General features: G+C 41.4%; 1 protein-coding gene across 1 annotated transcript in view; it reads right to left on the bottom strand.

Moving 5' to 3' along the window:
* Positions 1-1645: 1645 nt before the first annotated feature.
* Positions 1646-21365, bottom strand: part of KLHL20 (kelch like family member 20) — a 38493-nt gene continuing 18773 nt past the window's right edge. Inside the window, exons 4-12 of the mRNA XM_048860364.2 lie at positions 19386-19544; positions 18056-18150; positions 15453-15568; positions 14483-14666; positions 10523-10666; positions 10008-10141; positions 9133-9341; positions 7059-7165; positions 1646-3303 (exon numbers count right to left, since the gene is read on the bottom strand). Coding sequence (XP_048716321.1) covers positions 3219-3303; positions 7059-7165; positions 9133-9341; positions 10008-10141; positions 10523-10666; positions 14483-14666; positions 15453-15568; positions 18056-18150; positions 19386-19544 — 1233 coding nt within the window. The 3' untranslated portion in view covers positions 1646-3218. The remainder of the gene's footprint in view (positions 3304-7058; positions 7166-9132; positions 9342-10007; positions 10142-10522; positions 10667-14482; positions 14667-15452; positions 15569-18055; positions 18151-19385; positions 19545-21365) is intronic.

Here is a 21365-nt window from a genome sequence, read left to right as displayed (position 1 = left end):
AGACTTCTGCTCAAGCTGCATTTTACCTGCCGCAATCTGCGCTAGTTCAGTTAAATAATCTTATTACCTGTTGATTGGTACATAATAGCACTGATGCTGCTGACGTAGGCACTAATACCACCTTGCCTACTCTTGAATTGGTCTATATTTAAATACTTTGTGGTACAGACCATCTTTTTGTTGTTTGTACAGCGCATGGCACACTGGCTATGACTAGGCTCCTAGGTGCTTCTATAATACAATTAGCAGGCAGGTGCTTATGTGGTGTGACTTTCAAAAGTGCTGAGCACTCACCAGGTCCCACTGATCCATGGCTGCTGTTGGATGACAGGTACCTAAATATTGTTGTTTTTTTTTCCTTCAGAGCATAGTTCCATAGTCCCATTTTTTAAAATCTTGCCTTAAGTTTTCATTTTAAAAAAAGTACATTCTAGGCCTTGTGTTTGGCAAGAGACTGAAAACTGATACAAAGATTGGCAGCTTGAAGCAGTTCCTGTTTATATTGAGGGGTTTTATTCTGAAATCCAGTGACTTAACTTGTACTGCTGATCGGATCTTTCTCCTAAACGAACTACTACATTTATCCCAGAATTTTAAGTCTCTCACCTTCTCCGATACAAAAATCCCTCTCATTTGCATGGTCATTACAAGATCTGAAATTAATATTTGATTTTAATACAAAAATTTAACACTAGCCCACATTCACTCCAGCTTTGACAAAGGGACACTGAAAGAAAGATCAATACAGTGTACGTATGATGAGATGTTCTACATCAATGAGTGTTTCCCTTGTATGATCTACAGCCACCTTCCACTTTTGAAAATGGTATTTAATCTACAACCAGCCTGCTAAATAACATATGTTCAGTGTTACATAACTGTAGTTCTAGGAAAGTGTGCTAAAGTAAATGCCTGTTTGCAAATCAGTGGAATTACACTAGGGCTGGATTTGGCTTATGTTACCAGGGTCACCTTTCCCTCCAGACAAATAGCTGTGTCCTGAACAACCACTTCTAGGCTAAAGGATGCATGTGCCATTTCCCCTACCAACCAGACCCTCAACCAGCAGAGCTACACATCAGTTTTCCTTAGGAACTGCTTCAGCCAGCCATTTGTTCAGTCCAATATGTCATCTTTACTGGGCTGATGCCCAATGCTTCAGGAAGGTATCAAACCCCTATTGAAAAATACTATATCCTGTGTAGTAGGGGGAGAGTAGTTCTGCCTGACTCCCATCTGCAGATCAGTTTATGCCCTAAAGTTGGAGCAGCGATGAGCCTCTATAACTTAACTGGAAAGTGGTAACAGCTTATTTCTTGCGTCCCCTGCTCTTGTTAGAGATGTTGAAATGGGCTTGTTCTTGTTTCTCTTGAAGTCAAAGGAAGCAAATCAGCATAAAAATTAAACCATAAGTTGTTATTCCTGCTGCTGCTTTAGACAAAAAGAACAAGCAATAAATAACAGCATAAAAGAAATTTATTAAGGTAACACTACTATTTATACAAGTTACTCATGCTAGAAAAGCATAAATGATACATGTAAACAATTGTTTACAGAATACTTGTTTTTCCTTGTAAAGGTGCAAATGATCATCAAATGTAAACACAAGAATGCCAATCTTTGAGGAGCTTGTTTTTTGTTAAAAAAAAAAGTCTTGTTTAATGACCCATTTTTGTTACATAGTGTTATTTTTCTACATTCTCAAGCACATTAAAGTGCTGAGTTATAGGAATCAAACCGTACTGAGATGTTAGCACCACTCTTAATATCAAGGATGTACATTCCTCTCACCCTTTCAAATCTCTAATTTAGTAGGTATGTCACAAAGTTACCTCGGTTGCATCATGACATTCTCTCATTCTGGAACTTAACAATACAGCAAACTTGTCTTGTTTGCTCAAACTGGATGGCAGAGTGCCCCAACGCTTTTTGCACTCACTAAAACATACCCCATTACTCACAATGCAATTGCACACCACCTCCTCCAGAAGTCTATTAAGCAGGCCTCATACCTTTTCCAGCTCTAAAGCCAACATAAGGAAGTGCATACAAATTCACTAAGGGGAGGTACCATCTGATCCTTATCCTAATGTTCCCCAGTATGAATTATAAAGAAACAGCAGAGACACGGGTAGGGAGCTAAGCTGATTCTGACCAGAGCATTTTTCAGCAGAAGCTATTTCAAGTCTGCAATAGGGGCAAGTGCCAGGAAATTGCAATGATATCTTTCTAGATTGTCCAAAAATAACAAGTGGTTCCCATGTGAGCAGACACAAGAATTGATAATAGCAATAAGTGCTCTCACAAGGTTCACATACAGGAAAGACATAGATCCTGAACCTTTGTACCACACACTGGGAAAAATGCATAAATTTGGAGTCTGCTATTTTTCACCTTTCAACCCCAACCTCCTTCTTGAGTATCAATAATTCAGCAAAGAGATGGGTGTTCCAGTCCTGCTTCTCATTTCCCAAAAAACTGACCAGACACTCAGGGCACTAATCTTCACAGCTCCTGTGCTCTGAGAGGCCCAAGTGGCGTGGCACAGCAGCATCCAGAAGTCTCACAGGATGTAGCCCTGCCCCAACCATCAGCCTGTCAGAACCCAATCTCAAAAAATTAAAAGAGATGGAATCTTTCACGGAGAGTGATACAAAGAAAATACATGATACAAATTAAATGAAAAAATAAATATATTCTGCACTCAGAAAAGCTTCTGTGCAAAGGTGGCACCCTTCTGGTCAAGAACTTTTTTTTTTTTTTTTTAAATGAAGCTTTCTGTAAATAAGGCAAAAGCATTATTTTCAGTATCACATTCCTCTTTCATCCCCTGCATGGATGCCACTTCCACTGCTGGAGGAGGAGAGCCCCTCCTCTTTGCCAGACTCCTGGCACAGCTTGCAGTCCCAGGTCATTGTTTATGTTAGAGTAACTTTTACAGTTCAGTTTATTCAAAAACTGAGAGACTGTTTAGAAAAAAATAAGGACATAAGCAAATCTTCTAGTTGTAGTCGGTGGTTCCCTGGAGTCTGACAAGTTGGTCTCCCATTGGGCGTGCACTCAGAAAAGTCATTTTATTTATAATTCCATAGAAAGAGGCACCAGCAAAGAATTAAGATGGATCTATATTTTACTAGAGCCGCATAGAGCTCCAGAGTCAGTAAGTCTCTTCAGTTTATATAGGATAGAGAACGAAGGGCTTTTTCTGCATTAGATGCTTACCATATATGGGATTCACAATGTGTCATTTTGATAACGCCTACACCGCCTCCCAGCCGACGATAGTTCATTCCGCCGTACAACCTGCAAAGAAAAGTTGTCGTTGGTCATAGTGCTTAGGCTCTTAATGCACGCTCTTCTCTGGTAAAAGCATGAAACAGCCTCCGCAGGCAGCACGTATAGTTCAGCATAACTGTTGGTCTCCATTTAAGGTGATGACTGTGATTAAGCTGTCTGATGAGTAAGGCAGGGGTCCCCAATCTATACAAACACACATCTAAAGTAAATAGCCATATTTGCTCATATATGTATCTCCCTTGATGGGGACAGCAAATTGTTTTGCTTCGAGTCTTCCAGCAACAGAAAACTGCACTGAATTTCCTTTCTGCTCCTGTGTAGTTACAGGAACAGAGGGCAGCAACTCTATGGGTTGCATTAGGCCCTCTGGCTATGCTTTGGGCAACCCTGGAGCAAGGGGTAAATCTTCTACATGGTGCATAGCTAATTTCAGACTCGTATCTGCTTTATGCTACACACAGCTGAACAGACCAATGTATTATGCATTTCAAACATCATTTGTTCTCTCCACGCTATGATACTGAAACAATATCCAGATTTCACATGGAAATCTGATGCCTATCAGCTCCCATTTCCTACTTCAGCTGCATATTCCTCTATGTGCTGAAGCAGTTACAGTCTGCTGGAAGAAATAGGACAGTTGAGTTCTTTCAGTAACTCTCACCAATGCCACCCATTAACCCCAGATTGCATATCAAGGATTTCCCAGTGGTGCTCCTCACACAGGAAAAACTTCACACAGCAAGAAGTCCCCCAGCCAATAAAGAGAGGGAAGATGATAGTAGACACCACCAGCTTTATTCAGTTCAGTGCTGGTAACAAACAAGCTAGTATCCTCAATAGCTACCTGTGTTAGCTACAAAAACATGCTTTTGCTAGTTCTCCATATTATATGTCCTACCACTTCTGCCAGGGAAAGTGGCTGTCACCATCCAGTTAAAAGGCAGAATTAAGTTACTCCTGGGGGAATTGTGCACCACTGCACAGGCACAGAATTCGTGTCCCCCACAGATTTCTTTGCTTCCTTACAAAAAAAGGACTTCCTGAAGGGGAAGCAAAGGGAAACCGCAAGAGTGGTCACGTGCCCCACCCCAGCAATGCGGGCACATTGTTTTGGGCATCTGGAGCAGATGGCAGAGAGGTAAATCACTGCATGGAAGGCGGGGCTGGGGATGCCTGGGCCGGTGGCTCCTACCCTCAACTGCTAGTGCCAGCTGGGCTGGGGTAGACGGGACATGCTCTTCCCCTGAAAGGAGCGGCCTGGGCCAGTTCAGACCCACCCCCAGAACCTCCCCTGGCTGCAGGAAGCTCCACACACACAGCCCCAATCTCTCCTCAGCAATGGGGGGGGGGGGGGGGACGGGGGGGGGGACAGGAATGGTCACTGTACAGGGAACTCCTCCGCTGTCTGCCCCAATCCCTGTGCATCTGGACTCCTGCATACCCAGACCCCACCCCCCCAACTCAACCCCCAGCCTGCTGAGCCTCACTTCCTGCAGTCAGACTCCCCCCTCTGAACCCCAACCCCCTTCACCCAGACCACCCCCAGCAGTGAGCCTCCCTCACTCACTCCAACCCCCACCCTGAAAAGGCCCCTGCACCCAGACCCCCACCCCACCAGCATCTGGACTCCCCTGCTAAGCCCCATCCCCCCTTACCCAGATTCCCCTGTTGAGCCCCAACCACCTTCATCTGGATCTTCCTGCAGAGTCCCATTGCACCTAGAACCCTGCAAAGAGCCCCTGTGCATCCAGAATCACCCCCCGCACCCAGACCCGCCACTGAGCCACCCATACCCAGATTGCCCCATACAGAACCTTCTCATCCCACACCTGGATCCCCCTCCAGGCTGAACCTGCCTGCCCACACCTGTTGTGCCTGGTGTGGAGGGGCAGGGCCCTGGAGCATTTCTGTGGCAGGCCTGGCCCTTGCGCCGTGTCACGGTTGGGTGCAGCCTCTCCTCTCCATCAAGTCTGTGTCCCAGAGAGATGGGGTTGGGGGGACGGACGGAGGGTGATCTCCCATCTCCGTGCAGCCAGTGGCCTCTGCTCTTCATTGGAATGCAGGAGCCTCCACATTTATTTATTGAAAAAATTTGTAGAATTTTGCAGAATTTTAAAATGTGTGCAGAATATTTTTTGGCACAGAATTTTTAATTTTTGGCACAGATTTCCCTCAGGAGTATTAAGTATATACTGCTCCACACTGGGCTGGCTTTCTGAGCTGTACAGAGGCATCACCACACAAGAGTGCTTAACTGAGAGAAGTGCCTCCCACGCCACATAGGAAAATCTCAACATGAAAGGGTTAATGTATTAGTTCAGGCTAGCTCAGTAGGACAAGGACATTAATTTCTTCCTATTCCCTGCACCCTGACAGATTTCTAAAATATCAAATCCCTTTCAAGAATATAAATAAGAGTCCGAAACTCTACACTGATTAATGCACAAACTGTTGTTTTCAAGTGCAATTATCGTCAGAAAAGTGATTCTGGAAAAACAGCCTGTCTCTATTCAGTACATATTTCCCACCAGTGGTTTCATATCAGACCTGGTTAGTTTACAAGTCAAAACAAGATTTTTCTAACTGCTTGCCCTGCAGATTTAACAGAACTCCATTGACTCAAACTGCTCCGCTTCATACAATATATCCCCATCTAGAGAGATTCTGGAATCAGAGCATAGCACTGTGAAGCCTAGATAGCCCCAAAGGAGCATACTGAATTCTGTTCTGCTTTCTGTATCTTTAAGCTACCACAGCTAAGGTAGATGTTTATTTTTGTTGGTAAACTGAGCAGACATGGCTCAATGCATGTGTACGTACACACACAGATCTCCAGATTAGCCTACAAAAAATGTTCCAAAGCACAGCACTTGAGATTAGGAGGTCTAGGTTCTAATACAGTGTGTACCCATGGCTCACCATGTAACTGACTAAGTCACTTGCCCTCTCTGGACCTCAGTTTCCCCAGCTGTATGATGGCAAATCAACACTTCCCTACTTCCTAATGGTATTGTGAGGCTTAATTCACTAAAGTGAGCAAAGGTCTTTGGGGTTCTTGAGTTCAAGGCACTGTAGTAGAATCATGTCTATTATATTCAAAATGAAGATGGTAGAGGGGACTTAAAGCACAGCTACTCCAGTTTTGAAAAAGGAAGCTGCAGGCCCTCGCCACAGGGAGCTATTTCAAAAATGGCTGTTACTCCTCTGGTCCGACGCATGGAGGAGCAATGGACAAGACACATATTGCAACACAGCAGCACTATAGACCATTCAGATATGGATTGTTTTGGTGAAAGCCCAACACTTATGTAGAGGTTTGCTACCTCTCTTTAGGAAATGGCTGCGTAGGGAGACTTCACTGCTACTGATACAGTCTGTCAGCACTAAAGTGACAGCATTATGAGTGGTAAATGTCCCCATTTCCTTTCTGTTCTGAAACAGATTCCAAGCGCATATGGGTGGCAGAGAAACACAGTTTCTCCACCTCTGAGTTATTCAGAAAGGGATTCTCTCTCTGGAAATGGGAGGTTAGTCATGTGACACACTGGATCACATTGCCTTCTCCCTTTGTTGGTTTCTCTTTTAAACAAACCAGCCAAGTCACATAAAGGGTTACAGTGGCCACCTCCATCAACCCAACTTCCAGTAAGATGAGGCACAACACATCTCCACTCTGCTGGGAAGACTACTCATAGGCATAATTTAAGCAGGTGTGCCTAAGGTTTGCAATTTCACTGTTTCATGAATTTAAAGGTTACCTCCATGTGTTAGCATCAGGATCAAACACTTCAATGGTCTTCAAGTACGTTGTGCCATCAAAGCCTCCCACTGCCATTAGCTGTCCATTCACTACTGCAAGGCCAACCTGGAAAACAACCGCCACAGACATTATTCATGCTTCATTGCAGGTCTTGAAGGCTTGTCTCACAAGAGAAACACTTCAATAAAAAGCCATTCATTAATCAGCAGAGTCAAGCCTTGGGAAGATGTCAGTACACAGCACACGTTCCTGGAGGCAGTAGGGGTACAGAAGGGACAATTGTATTTTAGTATTTCAGTTAAAATACAGATTCATAAAACCTAGCATAAAATGGTATTCAACTAGAACATTTCAGTACAGATTCCCCTAAAACACATGGCTACTTCTCTGGGATGCTGAGTAGAGTTAACCGAAAAAAAAAAAAAATTAGAGCTTTCCCACTGTGTCAGAGAAGACAAAAAAATGTGTTTTGCTGTTTGTGCATTGGCAACTGTGTTGGACTCTCATTAGCAGTACATTGGTTTTACAAGTGATTTAAATGTCATTGCTCTCAAGACTGGTTCAGCTCATCAGATAGCACAAATGATACACTCAAGTTCATGCCCCAGGGACTGGGAGAGTAAAAACAGCAAGGGTTAGAATGAATAAGACCTTCATCACACAATAAGCAATAGGAGTTGTACTACACTGATCCCAAAGCGAACAGTAAGATCCTCCAGCCCCAGGCTCTGAGGACCTCATTGTGATGTTGGCAGGCCAGATGCCAGCTCTTGCCTAGGCTGCAGGCATTAGCTAAGAACTGACAACCTCGTAGCTGGAGACCAGAGCAGGTCACCTGTATGTTAGTTTTGCTCAAAATAGGTATTATTCTTGTAAGAATGTATTTAGTGTTCAGATTCTATGAAATGCTTGTAAGTTGCTGCATGCATCAATCACACTTACAATGTCTGTATTCCATGCTATTAGAAAATATGTACATTTTGCTTTATAACTTTGAAAATGTTTGCTCTGAATTTATGAATTTAGCTATGGGAATCTTTCTCCCTGTCCATCCAGAAGGACTACCAAAATCAGAAAGGCCATCAAGGATCATTGCAATATGAAGGATTGGTTAATGGCTCCATCATACCTAGAAAATGCTATATGCAAGAAAGCTCATCCTGTGGCCTTGAAAGCTGAATGAAGGAAATAAAACAAAGCTATGGGAAAATTTTCCAATGTTCTGGCTATTTGAACTCTGAAGGGCCAGAGACTCTAAACTGAAGCCAGGGGCTGCCTCCTGGGTCTGCCCTGAAAAACACTTAAGTAGTGGTCTGTCAATTCAATCACTCTTTGGATTTAGATGGTAACTCATTTGTGTGTATATGTTTGCTTGCTTTAACCTGTAAATAACTCTTCTTCCTTTTTCATAATTAATAAACCTTTAGATAGTTTATTACAGGAATGGCTATAGGCATTGTCTTTGGTTTAAGATCTAGGGTAACTGATTTGAGGTAAGTGACTGGAAGCAACCTGAATGTGGTGTGATTTTTGGTGTAAGTGACCATTTATCACTAAGTCCAGTTTTTCTGGGTGGCAAGATAGACTGGAGATCTATCATGTTCGTTTGCTAATTCCTCCAAAGTGCACAATAGGACAGGGCCTGTGTGTTTAATAGCATGTTCTTTCCTCTAATGGCTTCTGATGTTATTGGGAGGGCAGGGTGGGAGGTTATCACTATTTACTGAAGTAGCACACTCAAGAATTCCCTGCTTCAGAATTAAGTGCTCGTGACTCAGTGCCAGTAGTCAAAACTCCTATGGAAAAAACCGGCCTAAAAACAATTCCCCCTTCTCGGTTGTATTAAAAAGTTGTCATCATCACCCATTCACCCCTTGCAGCACAGGAAGCTACTATTGCTACACCTAGTACTTCCTTCTGGGCTATGTGCTTTGCCTTTTTAAAAACATTTCCCTCTTAGAAGGGGGTAAGATGCAGGAAAAGTGAAAGAAGCAAGAAAAGAGCAGAGCCCTCCCTATGCTCCAGCTAAGTAGCTACGCACAGCACAAGCTGGCAAATGAAGCAGAACTCACGCCGCTCCGCCGTGATGTCATGGCCACCACAGGAGACCACTGGTTGGTTCTGGGGTTGTATCTCTCGGCACTGCTGAGCTCTGTGGTATCATCTCGGCCTCCCACAGCATAGATCATGTCCTGGTATACTGCACAGCCCAGGTGCTTCCGTCTAGTCCCCATGGGAGCTATTGTGTGCCAGCGGTTCTCTTGGGGATTGTAGCGCTCCACTGTGGAGAAAGTCATATTACAAATCTTTGGACACCATCTAATGCCCTTCTATTAGTGGCTCTGTGCTTGTAGCCATAACATGGATCAGACTGTGAAGAGACAACATTTCCTCCCCACACCAGAAACACATTGTGTCAGTTTGTCACCATCCACACTGCTTCTCCCTGCTTTCTCTAGAAGACTTGCTATTCCTCCTCCTCTCCCCAACCCCAGTCTAACAAAGACAGGAATGCCAGATGTTCAGTCATTTAATGCACCTGAGCTGAAGAATGAAATTCTGGTGAAGCTACAACTGGTCTGTACTGCCATCTACACTTGTGACAGAGTGAGCTCCAGTAAGTATGCTGTTGCCCAAGCCAGCAAAGACCAGAGATATCACAGAGATGATGCACTGGCTCTTTGTAGGCAAGTGCTAAGAAAATGCACAAAGTAACTGCGTATTGCAACTTCCTAGTAAGAAGCAGACACACAAACATATAACCAGCTAGCAGTGGTTTAGGAGGATGGGGACAGTACTAATGTATAGCAAAATTAACTTCAGATGAGGAACTCACTCAGAAAACTGACCACACAAATATTTACCAGCTTTCTGGGGAAGGAGTATGGGTAAAAGAACAGGACCACGGAAGATACTGGTTGCAGTGCAGTATGGAGAAGTGACATACCTGTATTGAGAGGTGACGTCCCATCGGAGCCTCCCACAGCATAGAGAAAGCCCCCTAACACAGCCACTGCCACTCCCAAGCGCCTGGTGCTCATGGAAGCCACCCGAGTCCATTTGTTTTCTTTTGGATCATACCTGCCACAAGAAAAAGCAGAGACCAGTTGAGCTTCCAAGTATACACATCAGGCCCTGTTTCCCTTGGGAGCTACAGCAAGCAACCAAAGGAATCTGTGGGGAGCAGTATTTCTGACAGTTCCACATTCAGGTGGGGTAATACTAACACGTCTGTTCTGGTTTTAGCCTCTAAAAGAGGTTCAGTATATACACATCATGGCAGCTAGGCAGACAGTTGCTGTTTGCTGGAATTCAGGTTAAACTAAAAACATCCACCTTCAAATACAATCACTAACAAACCCACTCAGCATTTGTTGCCTTCTTTCAAACTCACATGCACCAACTGCATCTGCTTATAAGATCTTTCCTTCTCCTTCCCTCCCGCTTCCTTATTTTTAATACCTTTCCACAATGTTGAGACAAGAGACACCATCCTGGCCACCAACAGCATAGAGGTATCCCCCGAGAACTGCCACTCCAACACTGGTCCTGCAGGTGCTGGTGGGAGCCACATCACTGCTCCACTGATTAGTCTTCGGGTCGTATCTAAAAAGCGTGTCAAATAATTCAAGTCTGCACTGCTTATCTACAGAAATCTCTGACTCCCCTGTGGCTTGTGATTAGTGGTACAGTGGAACTTGCTTATCCTGATTTCAGAGGAAAACTATGAAGAAGGATGAAAGTCCTGAATTGTTCCAATACACTATGCAGTGCAAACTGCAATTCTGGTTGCAGTAAAACCTCATCTTAGTATGAAGTCATTCTTGGAAAAGTTACTGACCTCACTAAAAGCTGGTTCCACTGTATTTTACTTTAAATCACTGAAGGTTTCAAAGGCCCAAATCTGACCTCCATTCCTCCTCCCTTGTATATATTTCCAACGTCCACATAATTCTCTATTCACCAACCCAGAAAAGAATGTCTGGATAGTTTTCCCCTCCTTACAAGTACATATATGCCTGCAGTCTCACCTTCATGAGCAACACTAATAAAACAAGCCAGTGGGAATGTATATGTAAGGAAGTTAGCAAAAGCCATACCCATCATAAACTACAGCCAGGCCCACTCTTACACTTCATTTCCCTACTCCTTCACATGCCAAAGGCTATGCCTCAGAGAGCTCAGAGCAGAGGTCAGACTAAGATTACCATTAAGTTAGGGATATAAGGCTACATCCTGGTATGTCTGATGTTTCAGTTTAGTATAAAATTGATACAGATGTCAAAAAAGCTAGTAACAAGGGTGGATAAAAATAAATGATTTAAAAAAAAAATCAAAAAAATCGGATTTTTTCATTTAAATTGGCTTTTTTGATAAAATGCTTTTTGAGGAAAAAACCTATTTAAAGATAAAGATATCTTTGAGCTATAATGTATCTCATCATGGAACAGGGATTATAAATTCTAATTCTACAATATGAGACAATATATTCATGTAATGTTTAAGAAAAGTTTTGTGAATGAGTTCCAATAGTTCATGGATTAGGGAATATTTTAATGAAGTTCCTCTACCTGTGGGTAAGACAGGCATGCATGCAAAAAGCAAAACAGTGCAACAAAGAAATGCAAGGCCTGGTTGCCCAAATGAAACAACATCATGAGAAGTGTTCCTTCTCAGGAGGAAGCTGTGTTGAAGATGATGAAAGGAACATGTCTGAACATGCAGGATCTTCAAGCTGGTAAACTTTTTTATTTCATACTTCTTTCTTAAGGACTGCCCGTCTTCCTTCTGGACTAGTCTTGAATTCTCACGTTTGAGCAAAAAATATAGTTGTTGCTCTATGGTACTATCATTTTAGATGCAGTTGTGATCAAAAATAAATAGCTGAAATCGGCAGATCTTCCTTTTACAATTTCACCTTTAAAGTAGTACTGAGTGTCAGTCAATTCAATGAGTAATACTAAATGAGCAGTATCGTAATAATAATGAAATAACTGCATTGACTTATTTTGTTTAGGAGAATCCATCCTCAACATACAGGATTCTGAAGACTATCCACCTTCAAGATCACCATCATTTTCTATAGTTTCAGAATTATCTGCCAATGATAGTGTTTCAGTCATATCATGTATGTCACATAGCCACAGTACATCACCTGTAGCAAAAAAGAAAAGAAAAACCTCCATCATCCAGAAACAACCATAGAGAAGTATGTGATAAGAACCAGCAGATTACAAAAAGAGATGATTGATGGAAAAACTGCCCAGTTTGTTTATGCAACAAACTCTCCTTTCCGTATGATTGAGAACCCACACTTCATTAACATGGTTCAGTCATTAAGACCAGGATACAGTCCACCCAACAGAGCAGATGTCGCAGGCAAATTGCTGGATAAAGTGTATGAAAAAGAAACTGAGCAGTGTGCAAAAGGTCTAGACGGTGAAATTGTTAACCTTTGAGTCTTGATGGGTGGAGCAGTGTCCACAATGATCCTGTTGTACGTGCTTGTGTGACAACAGCAGGAGGGAATGTCTTCCTTACAGAAACAATTGATACATCAGGAAATGCACACACAGCATAATACTTACAAGAAGTAGCAGTAAAAGCTATAAGAATCTGTGAAGAAAATTTCAAATGTCTAGTACGCAGCTTGGTTACAGACAATGCTGCAAATGTATCCAAGATTAGAAGAAATTATTTAGAAGAGAGTCCCAAGCTAATAACATACGGTTGCAGTGCTCATTTGATGCACCTCCAATGTTCCAGAAATAAAGGCTAATGTTGTTGAAATTGCAAAATACTTCCGTAACAACCACTTTGCAGCAGCTGCTCTGAAAAAAGTGAGAGGAACCAAGCTAACTCTCCCACAAAAAGTGCGATGGAACTCAGTAGTGGACTGTTTTGACCTCTATATCAAGAACTGGCCTAACCTGATGACAGTTTGTGAACAAAATCGTGAACAAATAGATGACACTGTCACAGCCAAAGTTCTCAACATTGGGCTTAAGAGAAATGTTGAACACATGCTGAGTACCCTGAAGCCTATTTTCTGTAGCTTTGAACAAAATGCAGGGAAATAGCTGTTTTATTGCTGACGCTGTTGAAATTTGGAAGGAACTGAGTGAGATCTTAAAAAGAGAAATATGCAATGACAGAGTTAAATTACAAGCATTAAAAAAAACAAATGGGACAAGCACTATCTCTAGCTCATTTTCTTGCAAATATTCTCAGTAGTTGGTACCAGGGTCAAACCTTCAAAACTGCTGAAGAAGAGGAGTTGGCTGTGACATGACATCCAGCAATCATCCCTCCATAATGCCAACGATAATAAACTTCAGAGCTCAGGGTGAACCATTCAAGAAATATGTTTGCTGATGATGTTTTAAAGAAAGTCACACCAGTGAACTGGTTGAAGTCACTTAAGCACTTGGATTCAGAGACTGTTGAAGTGATAATCTCACTTTTAACAGCAGTAGCTTCTTCTGCTGGTATAGAAAGAATATTTTCTTCCTTTGTATGAATTCATTCCAAATTGAGAAATCGTTTAGGACTTGAAAAAGCAGGAAAGCTTGTTTTTCTTTTCCAGATTATGAACTAACAGGAAAATGAAGGTGAGGATGACTGAGTTAGGTGCAGAAGCCAATATTTTAAGTTTCTCATGTTGACCTGGCTGACATAGTCGATTTAATTTTTTTTTAAATATTTCATTTATCTATTTTAGTTAAAAACAATTTTAACAAAAACAAATCTGATTTTAAAAAACTTGAATATTTAACTAAATTCAAAAATTCATATGCTTGTTTTGTTAAAATATTATATGTTTGCTGTTGAAGAAAAAAATCCAGAATGCATAACGTTGATTTAGTTAAATAAAACAATTTAAATGTCTGTCTGGTGATGTTCTCCTCCTAATACAGCCTGGCAAGAAAATCCTCCAAATATTAACAATTAACCTGTTGAATTGGAGATATTTATGAAGTCATTGGGAGGTGAAATATCTGCTTCAATTGCCTTTGGTAAATGAAATAACCAAACAATCATTCATTTTCTGATATAACTGTAAAATTATTTTGAAAAATTTTCAGATTAGATCACTTAAAAAATGTATATTGTGTACCTTCTAAAAATGAAACCTACATCTGTCTCTGAGTTGTGAAGAATATGTATTAAGCTTATAACAACCAACAAGAACGCACTTTTATGTAAGAAATCCATGATTAAATCGAGTCTTCCTGACTAGTGATTTAAATCAAATCCACCCTGCTAGTAACCACTGCCACATATTAGCTTATGTACTGAAGCAGGAAATGTAGATAGTATAGATGTAGTATTTCAGCCGTTCAGCATATAAGCAACACAGACAGCAAAATGGACGCCTTTATCACATGGCACCATGTTTTGATGTCTCTGCTGGAGACCTACCTTTCTACACTGTTAAGGTAAGAAGAACCATCATGGCCTCCCACAGCATACAGGAGGTCATCCAGAACACTGACCCCAACTCCACAGCGCCTTTTGCTCATGGAAGCCACCATCCGCCACTCATTGGTTTGAGGGTCATAGCGCTCCACGCTGGAAATTGCGTCCCCACTACACCAGCCTCCCACTGCAGGAATCAACACAAGAAACAGTGTCAGGGTAGTACATCAAACTCACACACTGTGCACTGTCTACAACAAATAATCTATCTACATCTTCTGCCCACAGATGCTTCTTACACACTATCCCAAGAAGACAGTCTATCAGAATTATTCACTCAGAGGACTGTGAATAAGAAAACAGGATGGAATTTTCAAAAGTGCCTACGTGAGTTTAGGAGCACAAGTCCCATTGAAAGTCAAGTGTTTCAGCATGTATTATTATGAGTGCTACCACAGTGCCTGGGAGCACTAATCATAGACCAGAAACCCATTTTGCAAGACAAAGGCCTTGTCTACACTCCAGGGAAAATTCGATCTAAACTACACAATTTGAGTTACGTGAATAGCGTAACTCAAATCGATATAGTTTAGATCTACTTACCACGGGGTCCACACTATGCAATGTCGATGGGAGACGCTCGCCCATCGACTCCCCCTAGTCTTCTCGATCTGGTGGAGTACAGGAGTCGACAGGAGAGCAATCTGCGGTTAATTTAGTGGGTCTTCACTAGACCTGCTAAATCAACCGCTGATGTATCGATCGCCGCACATCGATCCCCCAGTAAGTGCAGACAAGCCCAAAGACAATGCAAGACAAGAAGAAAGTGTAGGTTAACTCAAACTGTGGGATGGGTAACATAAAATGTCACTTCTGAAGGTCTGATAGTTAGGGTTGGCCATATGGATTAACTTTGAAACAAAGAGCATTTAAACTTGGATCTCACAGCCAAAGTTGCAAGCACTAGACGCACCTGCAAAGAGCACTTCTCCACAGCGGATAGGTTTGCGTGGTCGAGTTCTTGGTCCCTGCATCAGTGGCCGTTCTTGGGGCAACAGCAGGTAGTTCTTAGCTTCATCCACCAGGTCCCTGTGCAAGAGAAAACTTTTATTCTAAATGTCTGGGTGACAGTGGCATTTTTCAGGAAGTACTATTTGGGACATGCCATCCCTAAAAATAGCAGCCATCACCAATCATGTTCCAGTTATTGCCATACTAAAAAGAATATGCATGACTTTATGTACAATATATATATGACCTCTCTTAGGTATTCAAAAGACATCTATTGCTTTGCTAACCAAAGGCCTAATCCAAAGCCCATTGAAGTCAATGGAAAGACTGCTATTCATCTCAATGAACGCTGGAACATGCCCTCGTTCGAAATATTAGATTGGCACTAACATTTGATCAGTGTCAACATTAGATATTACTACGAATGGTACATGTAAAATACTATGGTTAACATAAAGACCCTACTATTTTAACCATGCCCAAAATAAGTAATTAAAAAAACAATGCGCTGTAAGATAAAACTTGACAAGCAATTATTTTGTTTAGGATCAAAATATCAGTGGTTAAAACCTCACACACAATACCAATAGATGGATGAGGTATCCAGATGATAAAAATTTTTATCATTCAGCTTTAAGTAGCTCACCCACCCTCTTACCCACTTATATATCACCCTGCAAATAATTCTAACACTCCAAATCCCTGAGCAACTTCAATCGGCTTTTTTACTTTATTTTAAATAACCTGCCACAAAAAAGCTTCCACCTTCTCCACACAAAAACTGAACTCCTTCAGCACCAAAGTATTACACATGCCCAAAGACCAGGAAGCGAAAAATTTAGTCCTACACGAGTGACAATTTTCTGTATATAAAAACACCAGAGCTTCAAAGTCTGATATCTCATGAGCCTGCAGCATTAGAAAGGGGAGCTTTATGCCTCTGTAAAGGGGAGCTGCAGTTTCCCCATAGTCCTAGCATTCTCTTCTAGTTCCAGGTGGGTTGGTATAGTCAGGAGTTCCGAAACTGTGGGCTAGGGCCCAAAGGTGGGCCACGACACAGTCTCGGGTGGTCTGCCAGCACAACTGCATTCTCCAGCCAATCTCTTAGTAAATATTTAACTTCATGTGACTCATGTAATCTAAGTAATAGCTATATAAATGTAATGTTTTGAGCTGTGTATGTTGAACAAAACATAGAAAAAACTATTTATTTATTTTAAAAACAAGCTGCAATATGTCAAGTTTAATTTTTGTGAGTACAATGGTGCATTTCACTGCAAGGTAACCTAGTAACGTACGCACAGTCCGCCATTTACAACTGTAAAAAACGTCAAGCAGTATTTCAATTTGACAAGGATAGATTTATTTTTTAGAAAAAGAGAAGAATGCTCTGATGGAGAAGATACTGAAAATCCCAGACTATTTACAGCTACACAAAATGAGCCAGCCAAAAAAATAAAGGAAGTAGTAAGAAAATATGACGACACATATTTGACGTTTGGATTTTCCTTTACCAGGTCAGATAAATACCTGTTGCCTCAGTGTGTTACAATATAATTGTCATTTTATGTTTTTATTTACAATATTTTATTCTTTTCTAGTTAGTAGAAAGCAAGGTTGGGTCTTTACTGACACAGCACAGAAATTCAGATTTTACACTAAAAAAATTGAAAACACAATATAGTTATAGTGTTCAAAATTGGACAACTATTTTGTTTTAAAATCAACAAATAGCACATTTTTTAAACAATTTTGTTAACATTGTGTGACTTATTGTTCAGTTTTATACATTGCACATTCACACATTGCGTTTCCCCTTTCTGAATAAAAAAATGTGGAGAGCAAAATTTGGCAAAGTGAAGTGTAGTTTTACTAAAGCTGTTTGGTTTCAAAGATCTTGAAGCATTTCTTTGAGTGCATATTGCTCGGGATTTCTATCGTTTACATTAAAATGAAAAGGAACATGCACATTGTGTATAGTGTTATAGTTTATATGTATGTAATAATTAATATTTATAATTTTCCCCAAGAAGTATTAATAGTGGGTCACAGTGCCTATTGCAACTGGACGGGTGGACTTCAGGGAAAAAAAGTTTGGGAACCCCTGGCTAACCTGGTAATAAAAGACATGACATTTTCAGATACAGAAAAGCTATTTTAGGTTGTTTAGAATATGGCTTCCTCTGAGCAGTGCTCAGTGGGATTCATGGTAACCAAGGCACCTGGCTTTACAGCCAAAGTGATAGGAAAAAGAGGCCATTTTGTGAAGGGTGATTTATCAGAAAGGTAAATTGCTTACCCAAAGCTTTCTCTCCCACCAAAATATTGATTAAAAAAGCTCCTTTGAGGGTACACTGCAACTTCTACACAAATAAATACATACTTGCAATGCAGTGCTTTCTTCTATCTCCCCTCTGCCCAATCCCAGAAAAGGAAACTGGTAAGTATCACCTTAGTTTTACCACTGACAAATCACAATATTCTTGGACAGCAAACACAGATAAGGCATGAAGTGAAATTCATAGAACTGCACTGTTCAGTTTCACTCTTTCCAGCGGGAGTTACCTGCATTCTTCATCACTTTTAATGAGTGGATCTGAGCCGACTGTACCCACCAGGAACTTGGGACTGAGTAGTGGCAGACGGACATGTTGCAACACCTATGAGACAACAGAACACAATTAAAGGCAACGCACTTGTCACCTTACAGATGGAAGGAGCAGTCAAATAGAGAGCAACATTAGTTAATTTGCTTCCACATGCTTTGTGATCCAATTAAGTTATAATGCAGTCACAAGGACAGAAAGATTAGCAATAGGGAGTGTACTAACAATCCCAGTAGTAATTCAGACCATGATACTCTGGCTCAATGCAACTTTTTGTCTATAGCACCTTTGCAATTTCAATAAGCCAGTGTCCTTATCCAGCAGGACAACATCAGATTTTAAAAGAGCTGACCCAATGAGACTGCTCATGAATGAAACCCAACAACCTGACTGAAAACCTTAAGAGGACTGCAGATGTCTATACATATTGTCCTAAGCACTTGTTTGGCTGACAGTTTTATTATCTATTTACCCTTTTAAGTGTACACTGCAGTGTACAGTAAATGAACTACATCAAACATGCCACAAACAGCTTACACTTTAAATGCACAAGCAGGTATAATAGAATACAGAATTAAACACAGATGAACATATGGTCCTACAAGGGACCAAAGAGTTGTAAGGGGTATAAACTAGAGCTGACAGGAGGATGACAATTCTGTTTCACAACTTTTGAAAGTTTTCATGAAATGCAATTGTGCTGAAATGTCCATTTTTGGAGCAAAAAGGGCAAAGCAGGGCAGTAAGAGTCTCTCTTTCTTCCTCATTATTTCTGACCAGAGAATCCCGGAACTCAGAAACCTTCCCCTCAAAAACTTTGTCAAAACAGATAATGCTGCCGCAAAATTTCAGCTTTGACAAAAGAACATATTTAATCAAGAATGTTCTGACCAGCTGTAGTATAAACCCTCAGAGTTCAAGGCATAAATCAACTGCCTGGGGTTAAGAAGAAACTTCCCTTAGGGGAAGGTTATTCCATAATTGCATTAGGGGTTCATTCACAATCCTCTGAAGCATCTGGTACCGGCCCCTGTTGAAGATAGGATTGACTAGATGAACCCAGGGTCCGATCCAGTATGGCAAATCTTAATGTTTCTATCAGTAAGCATTTTTAAAGGGCCCGTTACTAACATACCTGGGCACTGGACTTTTAGGCCTAGATGACTGGAAAATGTGAGTGTTCTAACACACCTGGAAAGTCAGGAGGGGAATTATTTCCACTACTTACACCAACAAAATCTCTCTCTCCTTGTACAAAGCAGATGCATGTGAACCACGCTCAAGGTTACCTGGGGTAGCTGGGGTCGCCTCTCCTGAATGCTGTACTTTACCCAGGCCATCACTGCATTGAACACCTGCTCCTCACTGCGAACATTCAACTCATCACTGGATATGATATCTATGAGCTGATTGGCTGGAAGAAGCATGAACTCCTCACTCTCCATCACCTGTTCAAAGAGATGATGATAAAGAAAAAGGTAAGGACACTGTTTCAAAGCACTCACTGCTTCTGGACTCTGCCTCAAAGTTAAAGGAGAAATCCTTCCCTTTAGATAGGATCCAATTGGTCCAATCCAGTAAGGTGCTGAGCACCTTCCAATTCCGTTGACATCAGGGAAGTGGAGGATCCACAGCGCTTCACAAAATTGGGCCCCAACAGTGCAGTTCAGATAACTTTTAGATGGCAATGAAAATGAATGGGGAAAATAAAAGTTCTGTAAAGTGGTAAGTCACAGAACGCACTAATCTATTTCAAAATTCGGGAATAGCAAAGCCCTTGTTTAAAGCCAGCCTCCTCATTTGCCATGTGGAATACATAAAACAGAAAGAAAAATGTTCTGCAGCTGATAAATATTTGAGAGGAAAGTGGCACCAAAATAAAGACATTTTATTTGTAATGTAGTAACAAATCCAAATCAGAATCGAAGGTAAAAGTCTCAAAAACAAATTACCAGAGACATTGTAGATATGTAGGAAAAATCTTCCTGACGTTGATTTGTAGCAGAATGGAAAGTGTCTCAGGACAGCAGATGGACTCATATGATCCTACCTCTGTTTCTTTCACTCTCTCTAAATATATACACAGAGTGAGAGAGTGCAAATGCACTTAAGAGGGAATCAGAGCCTCTGAAAAACCCCAAGGACTGATCTCCTATGAAACATAAGCCACTGGCAACTTGCAAACATGTTAATAAATTCTTCTGTACCCAAGATAAGAAGCAAGTTTCTCAGAAGACTTTAGCCACCATTAGAAGACTTAGGAGATTCTTCTCCTTCCTATGCTCAGACCAAATGATAGCACAGTGATAATGCACTACACAGCCATACTGCAGACCGTCCTGGGTGGCTATGGACCTAAGACACACTGAATATCATGCTCAGGCACTCAGATACCAGGACAATGGGAGAGGTATAACAACCTAAATAAAACAGACCTATGGAAATGGTACAATTGCTGACAGCCAACCCATATTCCGCACAAGGCTGCTCAGTTTCTACCATGGCACCTGAGAAAGAGGTTCAGCAACATGAAGTGCTTGAACGTTGGCATTCCACAGTAAGTAACAATGTGCATGCAAGAGCTCAGCTTCCTGGCTACAAGATTTTAAGCATAATAAAAATAAAGTCTCTTGGCAAAGATTTCCACTCTTCTAGCGATCATCTGCATGGTTCGTTTAGTTACTTGAAGAACCAATTCAAAATACTGTGTGTGCATTAGAAAATATCCAAGATGCTCACAACAGCACATGTTGCTAAAAGGGACATAGCAGGCAGCGTAGGTCACAGTTATCCGACTAGCTTCCAATGGTCATAGGAGAAGCTGAGATAAAGTTGGTCAACAAACTACCTCGCCCCTGCAGTCCCACCGCTGGGGAAGGAGGAAGAAACTGGGCTGCCAGCATGTCTGTTGAGCCTGCCTTCAAACCCTACAAAGGGTAGCTTGTGCCCAAGGCTGGCCCTGACAGTTGCAAAGCATCAGTCTGGACAGTAGCAGAGCACTGCAGAGAGCAAAATCCTGTAACTCTCCAATTTATTTCATAATGGGAGGTCTCTTAAGACACTGAAAATAACGCTAGCGCTTCTGCCAACTGAGTTGCTATCTCCGTGTGACTTGCTAGTATACATAATTTAACAATTGCATCATTTAAAAATGTCTAAACATCACCTTTGTCCCAATTTGCCAGATAATTATCTGGCTAAAATTAATAGACCATTTGACTGCTTCCTTCCTGAAAACTTATAGCCCTACACAAGATCTTCAATGGGCT

The sequence above is a fragment of the Caretta caretta genome, chromosome 8, assembly GCF_965140235.1.
Source record: "Caretta caretta isolate rCarCar2 chromosome 8, rCarCar1.hap1, whole genome shotgun sequence".
NCBI lineage: Eukaryota > Metazoa > Chordata > Testudines > Cheloniidae > Caretta > Caretta caretta.
The sequence above is the reverse complement of the archived record's forward strand: the minus strand, read 5'-3'. Positions and strand labels throughout refer to the sequence as shown.